We start from the raw sequence: 18,999 nt of genomic DNA, 5'->3' as shown, positions 1-18,999 counted from the left end.
GGGAGATGGGGGAGGTTGTTTTTACCTTCCCCCAGCTCCAGGGAAGGCTTTGGAACCTGGTGAGGAAGAAACACGAGCCTACTGGGCCCACCAGAAGTTAGGAAACAGGCCATATCCTGCCTCCAGAGGGCCTCCAGGTGGGTGGGGAAAGCTGCTTTCGCTCTCCCCAGGCATTGAATTATAGAAGTGAGCACACACGCACACTTTTACGGCACCAGCGGGAAAAAAAGATTTGCCATCACTGCACTAGATTCTCTACCCTCACAGAAGAAATGAGTTTTTTTTCATGGACAGGAAAAGATGGGGTCAAATAAAAAAGACAGAAAACATTACTATATTATAATTCCAGCAAATGTACAATCTCAAAAGATGGGTAGCTCAAGATCAATTTTTACATTGACTAAATTAATAATTTGCATTAACAGATTTACCTCTGAGTTTCTCTGATACTGTGTTTCAAGGTGGGACCATTTATTTTTAGATGCAAGACAATTTAATTTGAACTGCTCCTGTTCCTGCTCCTTTTGGTAACTTCCAAGAGAAAGAAGGGATTGCTGTTGTCCTTCCAGACAGGCAGATTCTATTATTCTTGGTTTCTCCTGCAGCATTTCAGTTTCTGAAACAAATAATCTAGTTATTAAAATGAATATGACAGAGATTCCAGTTGAATATCTAAGTAAAACAGTCAGTCAAGGAAAGGACAAATCATATAGAAAATAAAATCTTTTTAAAAGTAATCCATTTGCCAATTTACATATTGTTTTCTATGGCTGAAAAAGATTTGAAACAGAAAATGGAATTCATGAATGCCCTTGAATTTTGCTCCAACAGAACATCGGCCAGAAATGAAGCTAGGATCTTAGCAATCCCTGCTTTATTTCTCCAGCCCAACACAACAGATCCTCTCCTTTCCCTTCTGTAGAGGGAAATGAGAGGATCAGGAAGATCTCAGCTTCATTTCTGCAGCCTGTTGCAGGGGTTCTCTTCTGTGCACTGCCTACCCTCCTTACCAATAATGGTTATAAGTCAAGGGCTACGTGTAGTTTCTGAAGAAATCGGTAAGAATCTATATTGTTATACAGTGGTACCTCGTCTTACTAACATAATTCATTCCGTGATGAGGTTCGTAAGAAGAAAGGTTTGTAAGATGAAACAATGTTTCCCATAGGAATCAATGTAAAAGCGAATAATGCCTGCAAGCCCATTAGGAAAATCCAAAACATTAAAGCTTTTTTAAAAAAGTGGCAGGCAGACGAAACTGAAGCGAACGGAGTGGGAGGAGGGACAGCGAGAGGTGGCAAGAGTTGGCAGTCCCAACGAATCAAGGCGAAAAGAGCCTCTCTTGAGCTCCATGAGTATTTGCCTCCCGTTTTTGTCTACCCCACTGTGCTCATCTCCCCCACACCTTTCTCCTCTCTTGAGCTCCATGAGTCCCTGCCTCCTGTTTTTGTCCACCCCACTGTGCTCATCTCCCCCACACTTTTCTCCTCTCTTGAGCTCCATGAGTATTTGCCTCCCATTTTTGTCCACCCCACTGCGCTCGTTTCCCCCACACCTTTCTCCTCTCTTGAGCTCCATGAGTCCCTGCCTCCCATTTTTGTCCACCCCACTGCGCTCATTTCCCTCATGCAGTTTGGAAGGGGGGAGTTTGTTGCTGGGATTCAAAGCAGTGCTGGCAAAAATGGAGGGAATCCCAGCGAGGGGAGCCTCAGGGAAATCCCAGCAATGCAAGAATGGGCGCTTTGGCTGACAACAGAAGTCCGGAGGCGGAGATTCCCAGGGAAATCCCAGCGCTTCGGGGCATCCCAACAGCGGCGGCTGGGTTCGTAAAGTAAAAATAGTTTGGAAGAAGAGGCAAAAAAATCTTAAACACCAAGTTCGTATCACGAAAGGTTCGTATGAAGAGGGGTTCGTAAGACAAGGTATCACTGTATTTTGATTTGACTCAACCAGTGGGTTTCTCTTTTTTCCTCTTTCTATAATTCATATACAAGACTGTGCTATGTCTATTTCTATGCTCTCTATTTGAGCATAGAAATGTATACATGCCAACTTAATTGCCCATAGAAAGTATATCTTAAACCAGCACAGAACATTGCTTCCTTGTCAGAATTCGATTTTTAATACAAAATGCAAAATCAAATTTGTCACACAATATTCAAGGTATAAATCATAAGTCTTTGCAGTTCCTTGAATTCAAAGGGGAAAAGTTACTTTTAGAGCATATGGAGGCAGTTAAGAAGCATCTTTCAAATTCTTTAAAGCAGCTGCATCTTTACAAAAGCTGTTCACTCCACAGATGCATTGAAATCCCACCTTGTTGCTTTTGAACCCAGAGCACTGACTGAACAATGCTAATAAATTATAAAAATAAAATTATTGTAATTCCACATCCATTAAAACAAACCTTTTTTTTCTACATAAACGGGATCATTTTTCTCCTTTAATGTTAGAGTCGTACCAACTTCTGAATTCTCTTCATCTGAGTGTAAAATGGACAAAGGCTATAAATAAGAGGCAGAAAAATAAGGCTCCAATTAATGGCTGCATGACCACTCACTCTTTTCCCTATTCCCACTTGCCCCAAATCCACAGATGAAAATGTGCAGCACATCAAGAGGGTCTGAACCATGTTAAGCAGATGCACCCTTCAAAGAGAATTTAAGGCCGAGAGAACAGTTTCCCAAGCTCTCCTCTGTGCAAGCTACCAAACACTGGCCTATTGAGTTTAAAACTGAACTCAACGAACATTGTTCATTCTGCTGAACAATGCAGAATGAGACCAAGAGATTACTGACTCGGGGTCAGCAATCCCCCCCCCCGGGTAATTGACCGACAGATGGAAGTGTCCTTGGGAGGCAGAACCCACAGCCACTCCGTCTTGTCAGGGTTGAGCTTGAACCTGTTGATACCCATCCAGACCCTAACAGCCTGCAGGCACCGACACATCACTTACACTGCTTCGCCTTCTGGATATGGGGTGGAGATGTATAACTGGGTACCATCAGCGTACTGATGATACCTCACCCCATGCACTTGGATGATCTCACCCAGCGGTTTCATGTATATTGAATAGCAGGGGAGAGAGGACCAACCCCTGAGGCGCCCCACAAGGGAAAGACCTAGAGGTTGACCTCTGACCCCTCACTAACACCGACTGCGACCGACCAGAGAGGTAGGAGAACCACCGTAAAACAGTGCCAACCCGTCCAGTTGGCGCAGAAGGATACCATGTTTGATGGTATCAAAAGCCGCTGAAGGGTCAAAAAGCACCAGGACAGAGGATAAATCCCTGTCCTGGGCCCGCCAGAGATCATCCATCAGCGCGACCAAAGCAGTTTCCGTGCTGTAGCTGGGCCTGAATCTTGACTGCTGAGGGCCTAGATAATCGGCTTCTTCCAAGGACCGCTGGAACGACACCACCTTCTCGACAACCTTCCCTACAAAGGGAAGGTTGGAGACTGGACAATAGTTATTAAATACGGCTGGGTTCAGGGAAAGTTTCTTGAGGAGGGGGTGCACAAGTGCCTTCTTGTGGGGAGCCGGGAAGGACCCCCCCTCAAAGAAGCATTGACAATCTCCTGGACCCAGTTCCGTGTCACCTCCCTGCTAGCCGAAACCAGCCAAGAGGGACATGGATCCAGTAAACAGGTGGCGGAACTCACAGTTCCAATGGCCTTGTACACTTCATCAGATGTCACCATGTCAAACTCCTCCCAGACAAGATGGACAAGGACGGGCCCCAGTCACCTTGACTGACTCGTTGTCAGCCAACACTGCTATCCAATCGGAGTCAAGGTCCGTCCGAATCCGAGCGATTTTATCAGCGAAAAATGTATTAAAATCCTCGGCACTGCTCTGCAAGGGCTCCCCAACTCCCCCCTGATTAAGAAGAGAGCAGGTCACCCTAAACAGAGCGGCCCTGCGGGATTCTGCTGATGCAATCAAGGTGGCATGGTATGTGCATCCTGCTGCCTTGAGCGCCACTTTGTAAGTCTTAATATGAGCTCTTACAAGTGTCCGATCAGACTCAGATTTACTTTTCCTCCACCGCTTCTCTAGACGTCTCTTCTGGCATTTCAACACCCAGAGTTCCTCGATGAACCAAGGAGCTCTCCAGGGTCTAGAGACACAGAGAGGTCGCAACGGCGCAGTCCAGTCAAGAGCCTCTGTCGCAGCCCTGCTCCAGGCCACGGCAAGAGACTCTGCCAAACTGTGTACGAGTGAATCTGGTAAAACCCAAAGTGCCCTCTGAAAGCCCTCTGGGTCCATCAGGGTTCTGGGGCGGAACTACCTCGTCAGTTCTGCCTCCCTACGGGGGAGGATTGGAGCCTTGAAGTCAAGCCGTAGTAGAAAATGGTCTGACCATGACATAGGCAAAACATCTAAGCCCCTTAGATTATAACACTTTGATAAAAAAGAGATTTATGACCGTTTTTCACCCCAACCATTTTTAGAATCTCCATAGTTACATGATCAAAACTCAGATGTTTGAATACTAGTATGTATTTACAACAGTTGTACTGTCGGGGGGGGGGGGGGGGATTATGTAACTTCTTGATACAGTTCCTCACAAAATAATTCTGTGTAGGAGACAGCAGCAATAACCCTTTCCCTGTGTTACTGGGTAGAGAATGGACATCAAGAAGCAGATTTTTCCTCTAGGATTACAAATCTGATATCTGCCTCCCCGCCTCCCCTACCCCGTTTCTTATTTGTACCTGTAACTTTTACATGCAGTTCCCCACAATTTACAATCAAATTCCATTTGTCTTACTACTACTACTAATACTATTACTACTACAAGTTCATAAACGATAACAACAGACATGAAACAGAGTAATCTATTACCTTCAAATCTCTGTGAAGATAAGGACCACTTTGGTTAGGTTCAGGCTGTAGTAGCTGGATCAGATTAGTCCTAGGTGTTTGCCTAGTTTCCCAGAATGTTAAAATTAAGTTTCAAGGTTCCAGACATAAGCAACAGTACCCAAAAATTAGCAATAAAAACAAACTACTGGTAATACACATACACGATATCCAAACTGTCTCAATTTGGCACTTTTTTCTTGTTAAATAAATTCAAACATTTTAAAATAAAACTTCAACAGACGTTTTCCAGTGAAAATTATCTTTACAATCCTTTCTGCCCTTTCATAATCTTAATTCAAAATTGTCTTTTAGAAGCAAATGCTATTACAGACTAGTGTTTTGGAACATTAGTCTGTAACAGAGATGACCAGCTTGTGCCCCAGAGTTGCATAAGCTACTTATCCTTGAGTTACATATACTGTACTTGCTACTATTTGTCAATTGTTTATAGATATTTTATGTCTCAATAGATATAATAAAATTTCCTAATTACATCTAAGCAAATTTTGTAAAGCTATTCAGAGGTCTGGAAAGTTACCTGCTCCTTCCCTGTCTACTATATGTAGGGAAGAAACAGAAAAACCCCCAGACCCAATTGTTCTGATATTTTATCTTACTCACCATAAGCATTTAACACTGATACATTATCCCAAAGAAAAGGTAATTGCCCTTACATTCATATCTATCACATTATTCCCCTTTAGAATAAGTAATGTTATGCATGCTACAAAAAGGGAGTAAGAAATAGTAAACCAAAAAAATAGAAAGCGTGAGAGGAAAATTAAAAGTAAATCTATTACATCCTTCTTCTTCCACAAACACATATATAACTCATTTTGCAGATATTCTAAATAAAGATTATTTATTATTATTGTTAATTCTGCCTTGTTTCATCTACAACTCAAAGTGGTGAACATACCTATACTCTTCTTTCTCATTTCCCTCACAATCCATTGTGGGATGAATTGGGCTAAGAGAAAGTAACTGTCTAAAATCACCCAGTCATTTTTTTAAAAGTTTCATTCCTTAATTCATGCTCTTTGCACTTCAGTTCAAGACTGAATCTTTCATGTAGCCTGGCCATCACCAGAAAGGTCCACCGATATTTGGCTTCTGCTGCCCAAACAAGACTTTTCAAGTAACAGTAAGACAGAGAAGTTCTGTAGATTAAACTATTGGCCTTAGTTTTCTCATATTTTATCAGAGATCCAACCTAGATTGTTCATGCTATTCTGTACAATGTAGGAACTCTAGTCTGGAAACTACCTTCCAAGGCAACATACTGTGGACTCTGCCCTTTCAATGTCAACTTACATCAGGATAATCCTACCTGTCAAAATCCCAAAAACCTTTGCTATAGCCAATTTAATTGCTTCATACCTCTTTGCAACAGTAGGAATTTCCACCTTCAATGATTCATTTGCATCACTCTCACTTTCATTTGTTAACTGAAGAGGAACTCTCCCAAACATACATTTCTAAATAATAAAATACAATAGAACTGATCAGATGGAATCAATAAATAAATATAAAAGAAACATAAAGAATATGTTGAAATATTTATAGAAACATAAAGCTTTCTACCTGATTAGACTTATTTAATTGTGTTAATGGTTTGCGTCCACCAAAAACCAATTCAGTCTCTTTCGAGGAATCATTTTTCTCTCTAAAATGAAAACATAAGACATGCAGTTGTATCAAGGTGATTGAAGCTAGAACAAAAAGAATATTGTGTAATATTTTAATCCACTTACCCTGGGAAAACACTGGGCATACTGGTAGTGGTTTCATTAAAATCAGTATTTTTTTTCTTATTCTGCAAGTTTCCAGTTATATTGTGCAAGTTTGGTCCTGTAAATATGCAATTTATCAAGATGCAAAATTAAAATATTGTATCCAATCTCTGCTGAATACTGTACATTTAAACATTATAATAAAATTCACAATATTTCAGAATACATGTTTTAATATATTTTATCATAGCATGGTGAAAAACTTTAAGAAATTTACCCATCTTTTTCTAGCAAATAAGGCATATTGAATAACATTTTAGGATTTGAATTAATGTCACATCATGGTTCATAATTACACATAGATCACTCTAAATACATCAACATGATCTTCATTCTTCTAAAATTCATATTACCTATTAGACCTATGCAGTGATGGGATTCAAAGGGCAAAACATATTTCAAAGTGCCTATGGGACTGGCATATAGCATCTATCAGGAACACCTTAAAGCAATTGCATCTTGGCACACTTACATTCCATGGCTGATGCATGATACCCCCAAAATACACATTTGGTTTAACTCAGGAATGAATTGTTATGTGCATGCCCATTTGTATAGAATCTAAAACACATATATAATACTTGGTAACATCTAGACAAATAAAAATATCCAGTGCTTGGGAGCAGGCTTTCAAAGCTTCCATACTTCTTGCTCCTTCCCCCTTATAAAAATAATTTTAAAATGATGCAGAATAATGCAGAAAATGAGGAAAATCATTATTTTTTATTAAATGTATGCACTGCCCAACTCCCAATAACTCTGGTCAATTTATAAAATGCTAAAAACAATGTAAAGTTGAAGATTCTGGGTGGTCTTCAAGGGCAGCCCTATGTTGAGACGTGAGATGTCTAAGGCATGCTAAAAGGATCCCATGATCTAGCAAAAAGTACAACTGACATAGAAACATAGAAGACTGACAGCAGAAAAAGACCTCATGATCCATCTAGTCTGCCCTTATACTATTTTCTGTATTTTATCTTAGGATGGATATATGTTTATCCCAGGCATGTTTAAATTCAGTTACTGTGGATTTACCAACCACGTCTGCTGGAAGTTTGTTACAAGGATCTACTACTCTTTCAGTAAAATAATATTTTCTCATGTTGCTTAACCTCGACAGCATCACTTGGCCAGCCCCAGAGTTGAAAGATACAATTGGGCGTTGATACTGATATCTGGGATCTCATACTCAGTGGTGGACTCCTCAGGGGAAAAAATACTGGGGAAAACTTACTGAGGTGACTTGCATCTGTCTCTGCCAACATTCCCACTGACTCTGTTTATGGGAAACTTTAAGTTTATATGAAAATTCTAAAGTCTATAGGATTAGCTTAGAACAGAGTGAGGTTACTTACCCAAGTTATAATCCTTTTAATTAAAATTCATATGATCGACAGTTTATGGCTCACCTGACAAATTTTCTTTTTCTTCATCAGAAAGTAGTTGTGTTTTTTGTAAGTTTAAGTTTCGTAGAGCAATTTCTAACATTTCTGCTGGAACTGCTCTTGATTGTACACCTTTTTCAAGCAGCTGTTTCGCTTTCTTGAAATTTCCTAGTAAAAGATAACAGCAGTCCTTCTATTTATCCAAGAAAAAAGAATCACATATTTTTTGAAAATAATAGGAAAAGAATGCCCTGCTGTGGTGAAATTATGTGGATATACCAATGCAACATTCTTCACAACACCAAATCTTTCAAGATGCCCTTTGATGTTCCAACCTAACCTCAAGCAACAGAATTCCCTGGAAATCTTCATCTAATCAGAACCAATCCCGTCTGGCGCAAATATTTAACAAATAACTACTACTTGTTGCAATTATTTTCAAAAGGATTATTTCTCAAAGCGTTCTACCAAATTTGTTTTCCTTTACAGCGCATCAAGCTTTTCTTTTTGTTTCTTGTGAAACATTAATTTCAAAAGTAAAGTATTATAGAGAATCTTTTACACAGAATAGGTTTATCAAAATAAATAATCCATAATTAGGCAAATAGATTAAATTTACTTGAGACAGTTTTCAATGTACCACAGATATATAAAACAACTAAATGGTCAATGCATTTTCTCTGTTTAAAATTTGACATTATCAGGCTAAAAGAAAACAATGTTTGATGTAGACATCAAATCTGATTTGATTTTTATTATAGACTGAGATAAGTAAACACAGTTCTTTTAATATACTTTTGTTCAGATATCTTTCTAAGTTATAATGGTGCTAATGAAAGGATTTATGACTGGTCCTTTAAGTTCCAGCCATTTTAGCACCCCTGGGATCAATGGACCAAAATTCTGGATTACCTACATTTATAAAAGCCAAGACGGTGCAGTGGTAAGAATACAACAATGCAGGCTACTTCAGCTTACTACTAGAAACATAGAAACATAGAAGTCTGACGGCAGAAAAAGACCTCCTGGTCCATCTAGTCTGCCCTTATACTATTTTCTGTATTTTATCTTAGGATGGATATATGTTTATCCCAGGCATGTTTAAATTCAGTTACTGTGGATTTATCTACAACGTCTGCTGGAAGTTTGTTCCAAGGATCTACTACTCTTTCAGTAAAATAATATTTTCTCATGTTGCTTTTGATCTTTCCCCCAACTAACTTCAGATTGTGTCCCCTTGTTCTTGTGTTCACTTTCCTTTTAAAAACACTTCCCTCCTGGACCTTGTTTAACCCTTTAATATATTTAAATGTTTCGATCATGTCCCCCCTTTTCCTTCTGTCCTCCAGACTATACAGATTGAGTTCATTAAGTCTTTCCTGATACGTTTTATGCTTAAGACCTTCCACCATTCTTGTAGCCCGTCTTTGGACCCGTTCAATTTTTTCAATATCTTTTTGTAGGTGAGGTCTCCAGAACTGAACACAGTATTCCAAATGTGGTCTCACCAGCATTCTATATAGCGGGATCATAATCTCCCTCTTCCTGCTTGTTATACCTCTAGCTATGCAGCCAAGCATCCTACTTGCTTTCCCTACCGCCTGACTGCACTGTTCACCCATTTTGAGACTGTCAGAAATCACTACCCCTAAATCCTTTTCTTTTGAAGTATTTGCTAACACAGAACTGCCAATACAATACTCAGATTGAGTATTCCTTTTCCCCAAGTGCATTATTTTACATTTGGAAACATTAAACTGCAGTTTCCATTGCTTTGACCATTTATCTAGTAAAGCTAAATCATTTACCATATTACAGACGCCTCCAGGAATATCAACCCTATTGCACACTTTAGAGTCATCGGCAAATAGGCAAACCTTCCCTACCAAACCTTCCCCTATGTCACTCACAAACATATTAAAAAGAATAGGACCCAGAACAGACCCTTGTGGCACACCGCTTGTAACCTGACTCTGCTCAGAATACTCGCCGTTAACAATAACTCTCTGATGTCTACGCTTCAGCCAGCTGCAAATCCATTGAACTATCCAGGGATTAAGTCCAATCTTCACTAATTTATCTATCAGCTCTTTATGTGGAACCGTATCAAAGGCTTTGCTGAAGTCCAGGTAGGCAATATCCACGGCACCACCTTCATCCAACACCTTTGTGACATAGTCAAAGAAATCAATGAGATTAGTCTGACATGATTTGCCTTCAGTAAAGCCATGCTGATTTGGGTCCAATAAGTTATTGTTTTTTAGGTGCTGATTTATCCTCTTTTTGAGTAGAGTCTCCATCATTTTAACTACCACTGATGTCAAGCTAACTGGCCTGTAGTTACCAGCTTCTTCTTTACTGCCCTTCATGTGGATAGGCACAACACTGGCCATTCTCCAATCCTCAGGAACGTCTCCTGTTAACAAGGATTGGTTAAACAAATCAGTCAGGGGGGTAGCAATGACAGATCTGAGTTCTTTAAGAACTCTGGGGTGGATGCCATCTGGACCCATTGCCTTATTTATCTTTAATCGTTCAAGTTCTTCTAAGACATCGGCTTCTAAGATCACTGGAGCTGAATCCGTACAGCTGGAAGCAATGCTATATCCCTCCATAGTATTATTTTGTAAGGTGTCTTTTGAGAAAACTGAACAGAAGTAGCTATTGAAATGGTCAGCGATCTCCTTATTCCCATTAATGCATGCATTATTCCCGGTACTAAGCTTCGTGATGCCGCAGTTTTTCTTCTTCTTATCACTAATATATCTGAAGAAGGTTTTATCCCCCTTCTTTACTGATTTGGCAATTTCTTCCTCTTTTGAGGCTTTAGCAGCATATATTATCTGTTTTGCCTCCCTCTGTCTCATTTTATACACCTCCCTATCAGCTATACTTCCAGACTCTTTATACCTCCTATAGGCAGCCTTTTTTTCATTGACTATAGCCCTTACATCATTGCTAAACCATAGTGGTTTCTTCTTCCTTTTACCTTTAGTTATTTGTCTTACATACAGTCCAGTGGCTTTTAAGATGGCCTTTTTTAATACAGTCCACTGGGTGCTCACTCCTGCCAATTTATCCCTCCCCTTTAATTCATTATCTAAATATTCCCCCATTGCATTAACATTTGTTTTTCTGAAATCCAATACTTTGGTTGCATTATAGGATTGCTCACAATAAGTTTTTACATCAAACCACAAACATAGATGGTCACTGCAACCTAAATTTTCTCCCACCTTGACCTCTGAAACCCAATTCCCATTCGTAAAAACTAAATCTAGAATATTCTCCCCTCTAGTTGGTGTCTTAACCAGCTGTGCCAGAGCTGCTCCTGTAAAGGCCTCTACTATATTCTTACTTTTGCATGTAAGGGCACTGGGGATATTCCAGTCAACATCAGGCATGTTGAAATCACCCATAACCACAATACTAGCTGTAGTTCAGCAGTTCAGATCTCACCACCGGCTCAAGGTTGACTCAGCCTTCCATTCTTCTGAAGTGAGTAAAATAAAGACCCAGGTTGTTGGAGTCAATATGCTGAGTCTGTAAACCACTTAGAGAGGCCTAAAAAAGCCTATGAAGCAATATTTAAGTCTAAATGCTATTGCTAAGTGCTATAATCCCCTTTTGGCTGCCCATCTACTTGCTGCCTTTGGCTGCTCCCGGAGTCTGGCCTTGCCTGCCACTATCATGCCACTTCACTTCTCCACCACGGAACAGACTAGGGACATTATCTTTATGCTAGTACAGTTAGGGCCTTCCTTTTGCACACCGGCTGGAGCCCCTCTTAAACTTTGGCTAGGGTTTCCCCCCCCCCGCAAATGGAGATAAGGTCAGCATCCACGAGATCTCCACCGCACTGGCACAAAAGAATGGGGCATAGAAAAAGTTGATCAAGTACAGTGGTGACAGGTAATATGGTGGGCACTGTAAGGAAGGACTGAGCAGCAGGGAGAATCAGCAGAAAGGGATAGGTGGATGGAGGAAGATGAAGTGGAAACAGCCCCATATCTTCTTCCAAGAATGGATTGGATCCAGGTGGGTCCTCACCAAGTGGGATTGCCAGAACTGCTGTCACTAAACAGAATGGTCATATGACATTTTGCCAGATCCATCCTCGAATACAGCTCATCTGTTTGGAACCCATACCGCATCTCAGACATTAACACCCTTGAAAATGTCCAAAGATACTTCACTAGAAGAGCCCTTCATTCCTCCACTCCAAACAGAACACCCTACGAGACTAGACTTTCAATCCTGGGCCTAGAAAGTTTAGAACTACGACGCCTTAAACAAGATCTAAGTATTGCCCACAAGAACAAATGCTGCAACATCCTGCCTGTCGGCGACTACTTCAGCTTCAACCACAACAACACAAGAGCACACAACAGATTTAAACTTAATATTAACCGCTCCAAATTTGACTGTAAAAAATATAATGTAATATTCAGTAACCGAGTTGTCGAAGCATGGAACTCATTACCGGACTCCATAGTGTCATCCCCAAACCCCCAACACTTTATCCTTAGATTATCTACGGTTGACCTATCCAGATTCCTAAGAGGTCAGTAAGGGGTGAGTACAACTGCACTAGAGTGCCTTCCGTCCCCTGTCCTATTGCTCTCCTATATCTCCTATTCCTTTCTTCTATTCCTGTATCTCTTCTTCTATTCTTCCATTGATATGTTCTATTACTATATCTTCTTTTCTATTATTTCATAGATATATTTTACTATGAGTATCTCCTCTATAACGTTCATCATGTATTTTACTATGTGTGTATATATAGTATATATATACTCACTAAAACTCTCATTGTGTATTGAACAAAATAAATAATAAAAATAAATAATAATGATCGCATCATTTAGCAACAGAGTTGCTGATCCCAGTTACGATAATTAAATGAGGATTATCTGTATTTCCTTTATTTAAGAGTTAAAATTTGTATATTTCAGTATTTTTCTAAGATCTTAATGTACTTGTTGTGAAAGTTTAATATTAAATTCAATAATTTAAATATGAGCACCAGTTTGGCAGGTGGTTAAGGGCTGAGATAAAAATTTGAGGATTTGAGTTCTAGTCTTCCCCTTGCATGAAAGTCAGTAGAATGATTTTGGGCCAGTTATTCTCTTAGTCCAACTTTCCTAATTGGGTTGCTCTGATGGAGAAAATAGGAGATGGGAGGATTATATATACTCTTTTGAATTATATAAAATAAAGATGGGAAATACATACTGTAAAGAAATAAATACAATTTAAAGAATATTTAAAATATTTAAAATATTTTAGATTTATTTATTAAACAACCACTATTACATAGTTTACCTTAGTTTATTTCTATTCACTATTTAAATTTACAGCTACCCAAGCACTGCACAGCAAAAGTATCTTTATCTCACAATTTAAAAGTGTCCTTTTGATCAGTTGAACTTTCAATGCATTGGAGAAGTAGTGAAGTGAAAAAATACTGAGTGAGGACAGGGTAATATGATTTTATAGTAAAGGAATGGTCTGTTTTAATTTTGTCTGCTTTGGTGTAAAATTTGTTGGAAATTACCTTTAGAAAGAAAAAAAAAGCATTTAATCGTTCTGCAATCAATGTGTTCTCTTACCTAACTAAATAATTGCTTCCTTAGAAGTAAAATTTGACTGTAACTGCACTGTTGAATCTCTCTACAGATAGGCTTAATAGCAGCAAATCTACATTTAACTATAAACCCGTTCCTACAAACCTTGTGAAAGTTCAAATTGTGCAAAAGCTACATGGACAAAAGCAATTTTCTTGCAGTTCAGCCTAGCAAGATGGAATTGATCACGTGCATCTTCTGGTTCTTCAATACTGTAAATAGAAAAACCCAATACAACACTGATTAACTCAGAGAATATTTAAAATATGATTTTAAAAAATAAATAAAACCCATACAAGATTGCAGAAGCTATAACATTTAACACAAAACTATCTTCTTTATACTGTACTTAACTTTGGGCGTCATGGAAGACATCCATCTGGGTTTCTTGGAAACAGTACAGAACTGTTTCACTATTACTTTTTTTACAAAAGGAGCTGAAAATGTGGAAGGAATTGACAAAAATACAGTAGATAGCGAACAAAACAAAATGAGCAATAAGAATTGATAATGTCGCATCTTTAAAATTTGACATTAGGTATTGTCAAGACTACCCCTTTCAATAACAATCAACCTATTGAATGCTTGCTTCCTGTGATAACCTACTAAGCCTTTTCTACTTTCCATGAAGGGAAGGAAGGGAAGGCCAGGAAGTAGGTCTTTTTCCTTTTCAAAAGAACCCTGTCGAATAGTCTCCCTTCCATGAAATCAGACTTTTGGACAATTAAATGAGAAAAGAGTGAAGGATATTTATTATTTATTTATTTACTTAATTGGATTTATATGCCGCCCCTCTCCGAGGACTCAGGACAGCTTACAACACATAAAAAAGGAGAACAATACAATATAATCGTCTAAATCCAATTAATTTATAAACTAAATGTACCAGTCTATAAAACCCAGTATTATTTAAAAAAACAATCATACCCACTCAAACAACAACCATACGTAACATTCATCAGCCAGAAGGCTGACTCTGTGGGACCTAACTGATTGTTGGAATTCATGCGGCAGAAGCGGTCCCACAGGTAATCTGGTCCGACACCATGTAGAGCTCATCATGTATATGAAATTTTGGAACTCGTGCCCTCCACAAACTTTTAGAGACTTTCTGAGAGCTTCAATAAATGTAATGCTAGGGATTACCCTATCAGCTTTGCTTACTTGAATTTTCAAAAGCATTTGAATTAGTGGTTAAGGGATGAAAGGTAGAGATCTTCTAAAAATTTGTATATACAGTACATAAAACAAAAATACAAATAAATAAACAGAAATTATTAATGAATGTGATTAAATGGAGTCCCTTAAGGACCTGTTTTAGTTTTTAAACTGCTTTTAATTATCATGATTTAAAGGTAAACATTGAATTGGCCAAGTATGCAAACAACACCATCTCTTTGGGGTGGCGAAACGTAGTATGATTCTGAAGAGCTGCAGAAGAATCATTTTGAACAGGGTGAACGATCAGTCAAAAGGCAAATGCAAAAGCAGTTGTTATGTAACGATTAAATAATAAGACATTTTGACAGAATTATAACTTCACACATGGAAAGGTTGAATGACAAATGCCTCCAGTGTCCACAGATGGCAGTACTGGTGTGGCAGAATATCTGTCATGTTCTTTAGCATTGCTCTGTCACTTCATTGGATGAGAAGCAAGACATTTGTGGTGCAATTGTAGAAGCCTGCAATAGGTACCCATTCCTGTGCTTTAAGTAACAGGTTGAATTTTTCTAAGTATTCTAGGTTTTTGATCCCAAACAATGTGAATGGGGTGAACCAAGAAGAGCCATGTAATCACATACAAAATGGAAGGCGGTGACAGCAACTGACAAGTGTCATATCAGGGAGGGTGATAAACCGATTAAAGATAATCAATGATTTATTCATAGGAAAATTGTTTGGCTTTTCATAAAAAATTATTGGTTTTTGTCATTATTGATCTGTCATTATTGATTTATGTCATTATTTATTTGTGTCTACATTAGGTTTGTGGAAGATGGATTTTATAGTACAGAAGTATTTTAATCCTTGGTTTATTGTACACCCTCCAGAGTCAATTTGCATTAGATGGAAAACCATATAAATTTGACAAATAAAGATTTTTTTTAAAAGGGTTGTAAAGTCAATCACGGTGATGATAGCCACATATGTGGATGGCTTTAAAAGAAAACTGAATCAATTCATAAAAGACAAACCTATCAAGGTCTATTAGTCTTGATGGCTTAATATCATTTCCAATCTGAGGGGAAGGTGCTTCTAAACAGTTGCAGAGGTAAAATGGAAACATAAGGTTGTCTCCACCTCCTCATTCAGGCTATCTAAGAGGTTGGATGTGTAAAGTAAAATCTTGAGCTAAGGTGGGCCTGATCCAGCAGGACTAGTTTATGTTCTAGATGAGGTCTGTGCAGAGTCAATGGCTCTAATCCAGAAATGCAAGGGCAAAAGCAACAAAAAGGCAGCAATTAAAATTGATATCTCAGGATTATTTTGCTTTTCCAGAACTTTTTATGACTTTAACAAAACCAGACCAGATTATCTCAGGGACCGCCTTCTGCTGCACGAATCCCAGCGACCAGTTAGGTCCCACAGAGTGGGTCTTCTCCGGGACCCGTCAACTATACAATGCCGCTTGGCGGGACCCAGGGGAAGAGCCTTCTCTGTGGCGGCCCCAGCCCTCTGGAACCAACTCCCCCCCAGAGATTAGAATTGCCCCCACCCTCCTTGCCTTTCATAAAATACTTAAAACCCACCTCTGCCGCCAGGCATGGGGGAATTAAGATTTTATGCATGGTATGTTTGTATGTATGTTTGGTTTTTTATATTAAGGGGTTTTTAATCGTTTTTAGCATTGGATTATTATTGTACGCTGTTTTATGATTGTTGTTAGTCGCCCCGAGTCTTCGGAGAGGAGCGGCGTATAAATAAATAAATAAGCAAGCAAGCAAGCAAGCAAGCAAGCAAGCAAGCAAGCAAGCAAGCAAGCATGGTCGGGGGTAAATGGGAGCTCATTTGATTTTTTTTTCCAGATTACAAATACTTACGCTTTCAGTTCTGCAAATCTAACCAGAATATGAGCATAGTTTTCATCCTGGCTATATTTTTCTGCTGACAATGCTGCAATTGCTTGGCTGTAACGACCAATTAATCTATTTAGTAAGCTTGTGTCAGTCTGAAAATTGCTCCTTTTCTCTATTTTGAGTAAGAAACTCAACCAATCTTCTGGATTATTAGCAGTCATCATAATCTGATTAACGGTTCCAGAATTATCTAAAACACACAAACAAAAGTGTCTTTAAGGCAGTGTTAAAAAAAAAAATCAAATCCATCTTCAAAATTATTATTAGAAATGATTCCTCGCAAAATAGTAATCAAATTTACAAACAGATGCGTGTGTGTGTGTGTGCGTGCGTGTCTGACTAGATGTAACAATTCCCATTATATGTCTAGGTTATTATTTTAATTTATAATGCAACAATTGTGAAGAGGGACTGGTGGCTTGTGTGCATTACATAACAGCATCAGATATTGCAACTTATTTGATTTAAATGCTTTTTGAATTGAATTATTCCATATGAAAATGCATTACACCTAGAAACTTAGAGGTTTAAATAATTTCAAATTAGTTGAAAGAAACTCAAAATATCAAGTAACCACTGGAAGCTCTCTGTTTCCACACATGTGCGTGTATGTGTGTATGTGTGTGTGTTCATGTATGCAAAATAATACAGAGAGACTGAGTAGGCAACATATTTGAAAATAGGCCATTCCACCTGAGGTCATTAACTGACAAACAAACAAATGTTTCTTACATTTGGCTATTAAAAATAAGTATTACTTAAATCTTTAAGATTCGAGGAACAAACAAAGTTAAACAAGTGTCAGTACAAAAGTAGATAACTACCTTAGAAAAACGTTGGAGGAAAAATAGAAAGTAATAATTATAGAAGATAAACTACATTTACAGTATTTTTCTCTTGTCAGAAGAAATTTAATACATGGCCACTGAACATAATTTGTTTTAAAAAATTAAAAAAACAGACATTTTTTGGGGGGGGAAAGAAATTCTTCTATGCATTTGAACTTTAATTTAGCTAAAATGTGACATACCTGTTGTATCAGTTGATACTTTAGTAAAGTTAAGTTCATCTGTAACGTTATCTTCATTTTTATATTTGCTTTTTAGGTCTCTAACTCTACTCATAATAGATGCAACAAACAGACCTTTTTCACTCAAATCATTTTCCTGCATCTCTGGAAAAAGAAAAGTCATATTAAATACAGAGCTTTCTAAAAATCTGAATGTTTAACTTTAACTTTAAAAACAAAATGGGATAACTTTACAACCAGTATTTTACAGAAATGACTTCTTTTTACTGTCTTGTATTTTATACAGTTGTAAGCCGCCCTGAGTCCTTCGAGATTGAACGGCATATAAATCGAATTAATAAATAAATAATGAGCCGGGGTGGCACAGCAGGTAGAGTCCTGTGCTGCAGGCCACTGAAGCTGACTGTAGATCTGTAGGTCAGCGGTTCAAATCTCAGCGGTTCAAGGTTGACTCACCCTTCCATCCTTCCGAGGTGGGTAAAATGAGGACCCGGATTGTGGGAGCAATATGCTAACTCTGTTAAAGAGTGCTATTGCTAACATGTTGTAAGCCGCCCTGATTCTAAGGAGAAGGGTGGCATAAAAATTGAATTTCAAAATCATTGTAATGCTGTATATTTCAGTAAAATAGAATAATTTAGATCTAACCAAATTCTGCTTTATTCAGTACATATACAGTACTAAGAATTCAATGAAAAGCAATTTAAATCATATTAATTTGTACATTAAAAAAATAAGCAACTTGGTAAGACATATTTGCATTTGCCTAGCTTAGTTTTTAATGCAATGTTTTCTGTGTTCCCACAAAGCCAGACAAGCAACTGAGAATATGGCATAATCACCTGTAGCATATGCATTCAGGTTTTCTGGCAAGAGAGCACATTAACAAACTAGTCCTGCCGTACTGAGATGGGAAAAGTTGCAAAAGCAACCAGTTGAAGCAGTATAAAGCCACCTCAGAGAATTGCCACATTTGCCTCTCCCCAGTCCATCCTCATTCGGAGTCTAAATCAAAAGTATACAATCTAGAATGTGAGATAAAAATTGTCAATATTTTTAAAAATCTACTACTAAATGTATCAGTGATGTTTTGCTAGGAAAAATACAGTGGTACCTCGAGATACGAGTTTAATTCGTTCCGGACCTGGGCTCTTAAGTCGAGCAGCTCTTATCTCAAACGACTTTTCCCCATAGGAATTAATGTAAATA

The 18,999-nt window shown here is 38.4% G+C and overlaps 1 protein-coding gene across 3 annotated transcripts in view; it reads right to left on the bottom strand.

Annotated features, from left to right (window-relative positions):
- TTK (TTK protein kinase) overlaps positions 1 to 18,999 on the bottom strand; it is a 70,977-nt gene that overhangs the window by 34,366 nt on the left and 17,612 nt on the right. For all 3 annotated transcript variants that reach the window (XM_070733098.1, XM_070733097.1, XM_070733099.1), the window contains 10 exons: positions 17,791 to 17,934; positions 16,725 to 16,950; positions 13,786 to 13,892; positions 8,075 to 8,218; positions 6,627 to 6,723; positions 6,457 to 6,538; positions 6,253 to 6,350; positions 4,852 to 4,933; positions 2,408 to 2,504; positions 432 to 616 (listed from right to left, as the gene is read on the bottom strand). In XM_070733098.1, coding sequence (XP_070589199.1) covers positions 432 to 616; positions 2,408 to 2,504; positions 4,852 to 4,933; positions 6,253 to 6,350; positions 6,457 to 6,538; positions 6,627 to 6,723; positions 8,075 to 8,218; positions 13,786 to 13,892; positions 16,725 to 16,950; positions 17,791 to 17,932 — 1,260 coding nt within the window. In that variant the 5' untranslated portion in view covers positions 17,933 to 17,934. The remainder of the gene's footprint in view (positions 1 to 431; positions 617 to 2,407; positions 2,505 to 4,851; positions 4,934 to 6,252; positions 6,351 to 6,456; positions 6,539 to 6,626; positions 6,724 to 8,074; positions 8,219 to 13,785; positions 13,893 to 16,724; positions 16,951 to 17,790; positions 17,935 to 18,999) is intronic.

The sequence above is a fragment of the Erythrolamprus reginae genome, chromosome 1 (genome assembly GCF_031021105.1).
Source record: "Erythrolamprus reginae isolate rEryReg1 chromosome 1, rEryReg1.hap1, whole genome shotgun sequence".
In the NCBI taxonomy this organism is placed as follows: domain Eukaryota; kingdom Metazoa; phylum Chordata; class Lepidosauria; order Squamata; family Dipsadidae; genus Erythrolamprus; species Erythrolamprus reginae.
This window is presented reverse-complemented; position numbering and strand designations above follow the sequence as displayed.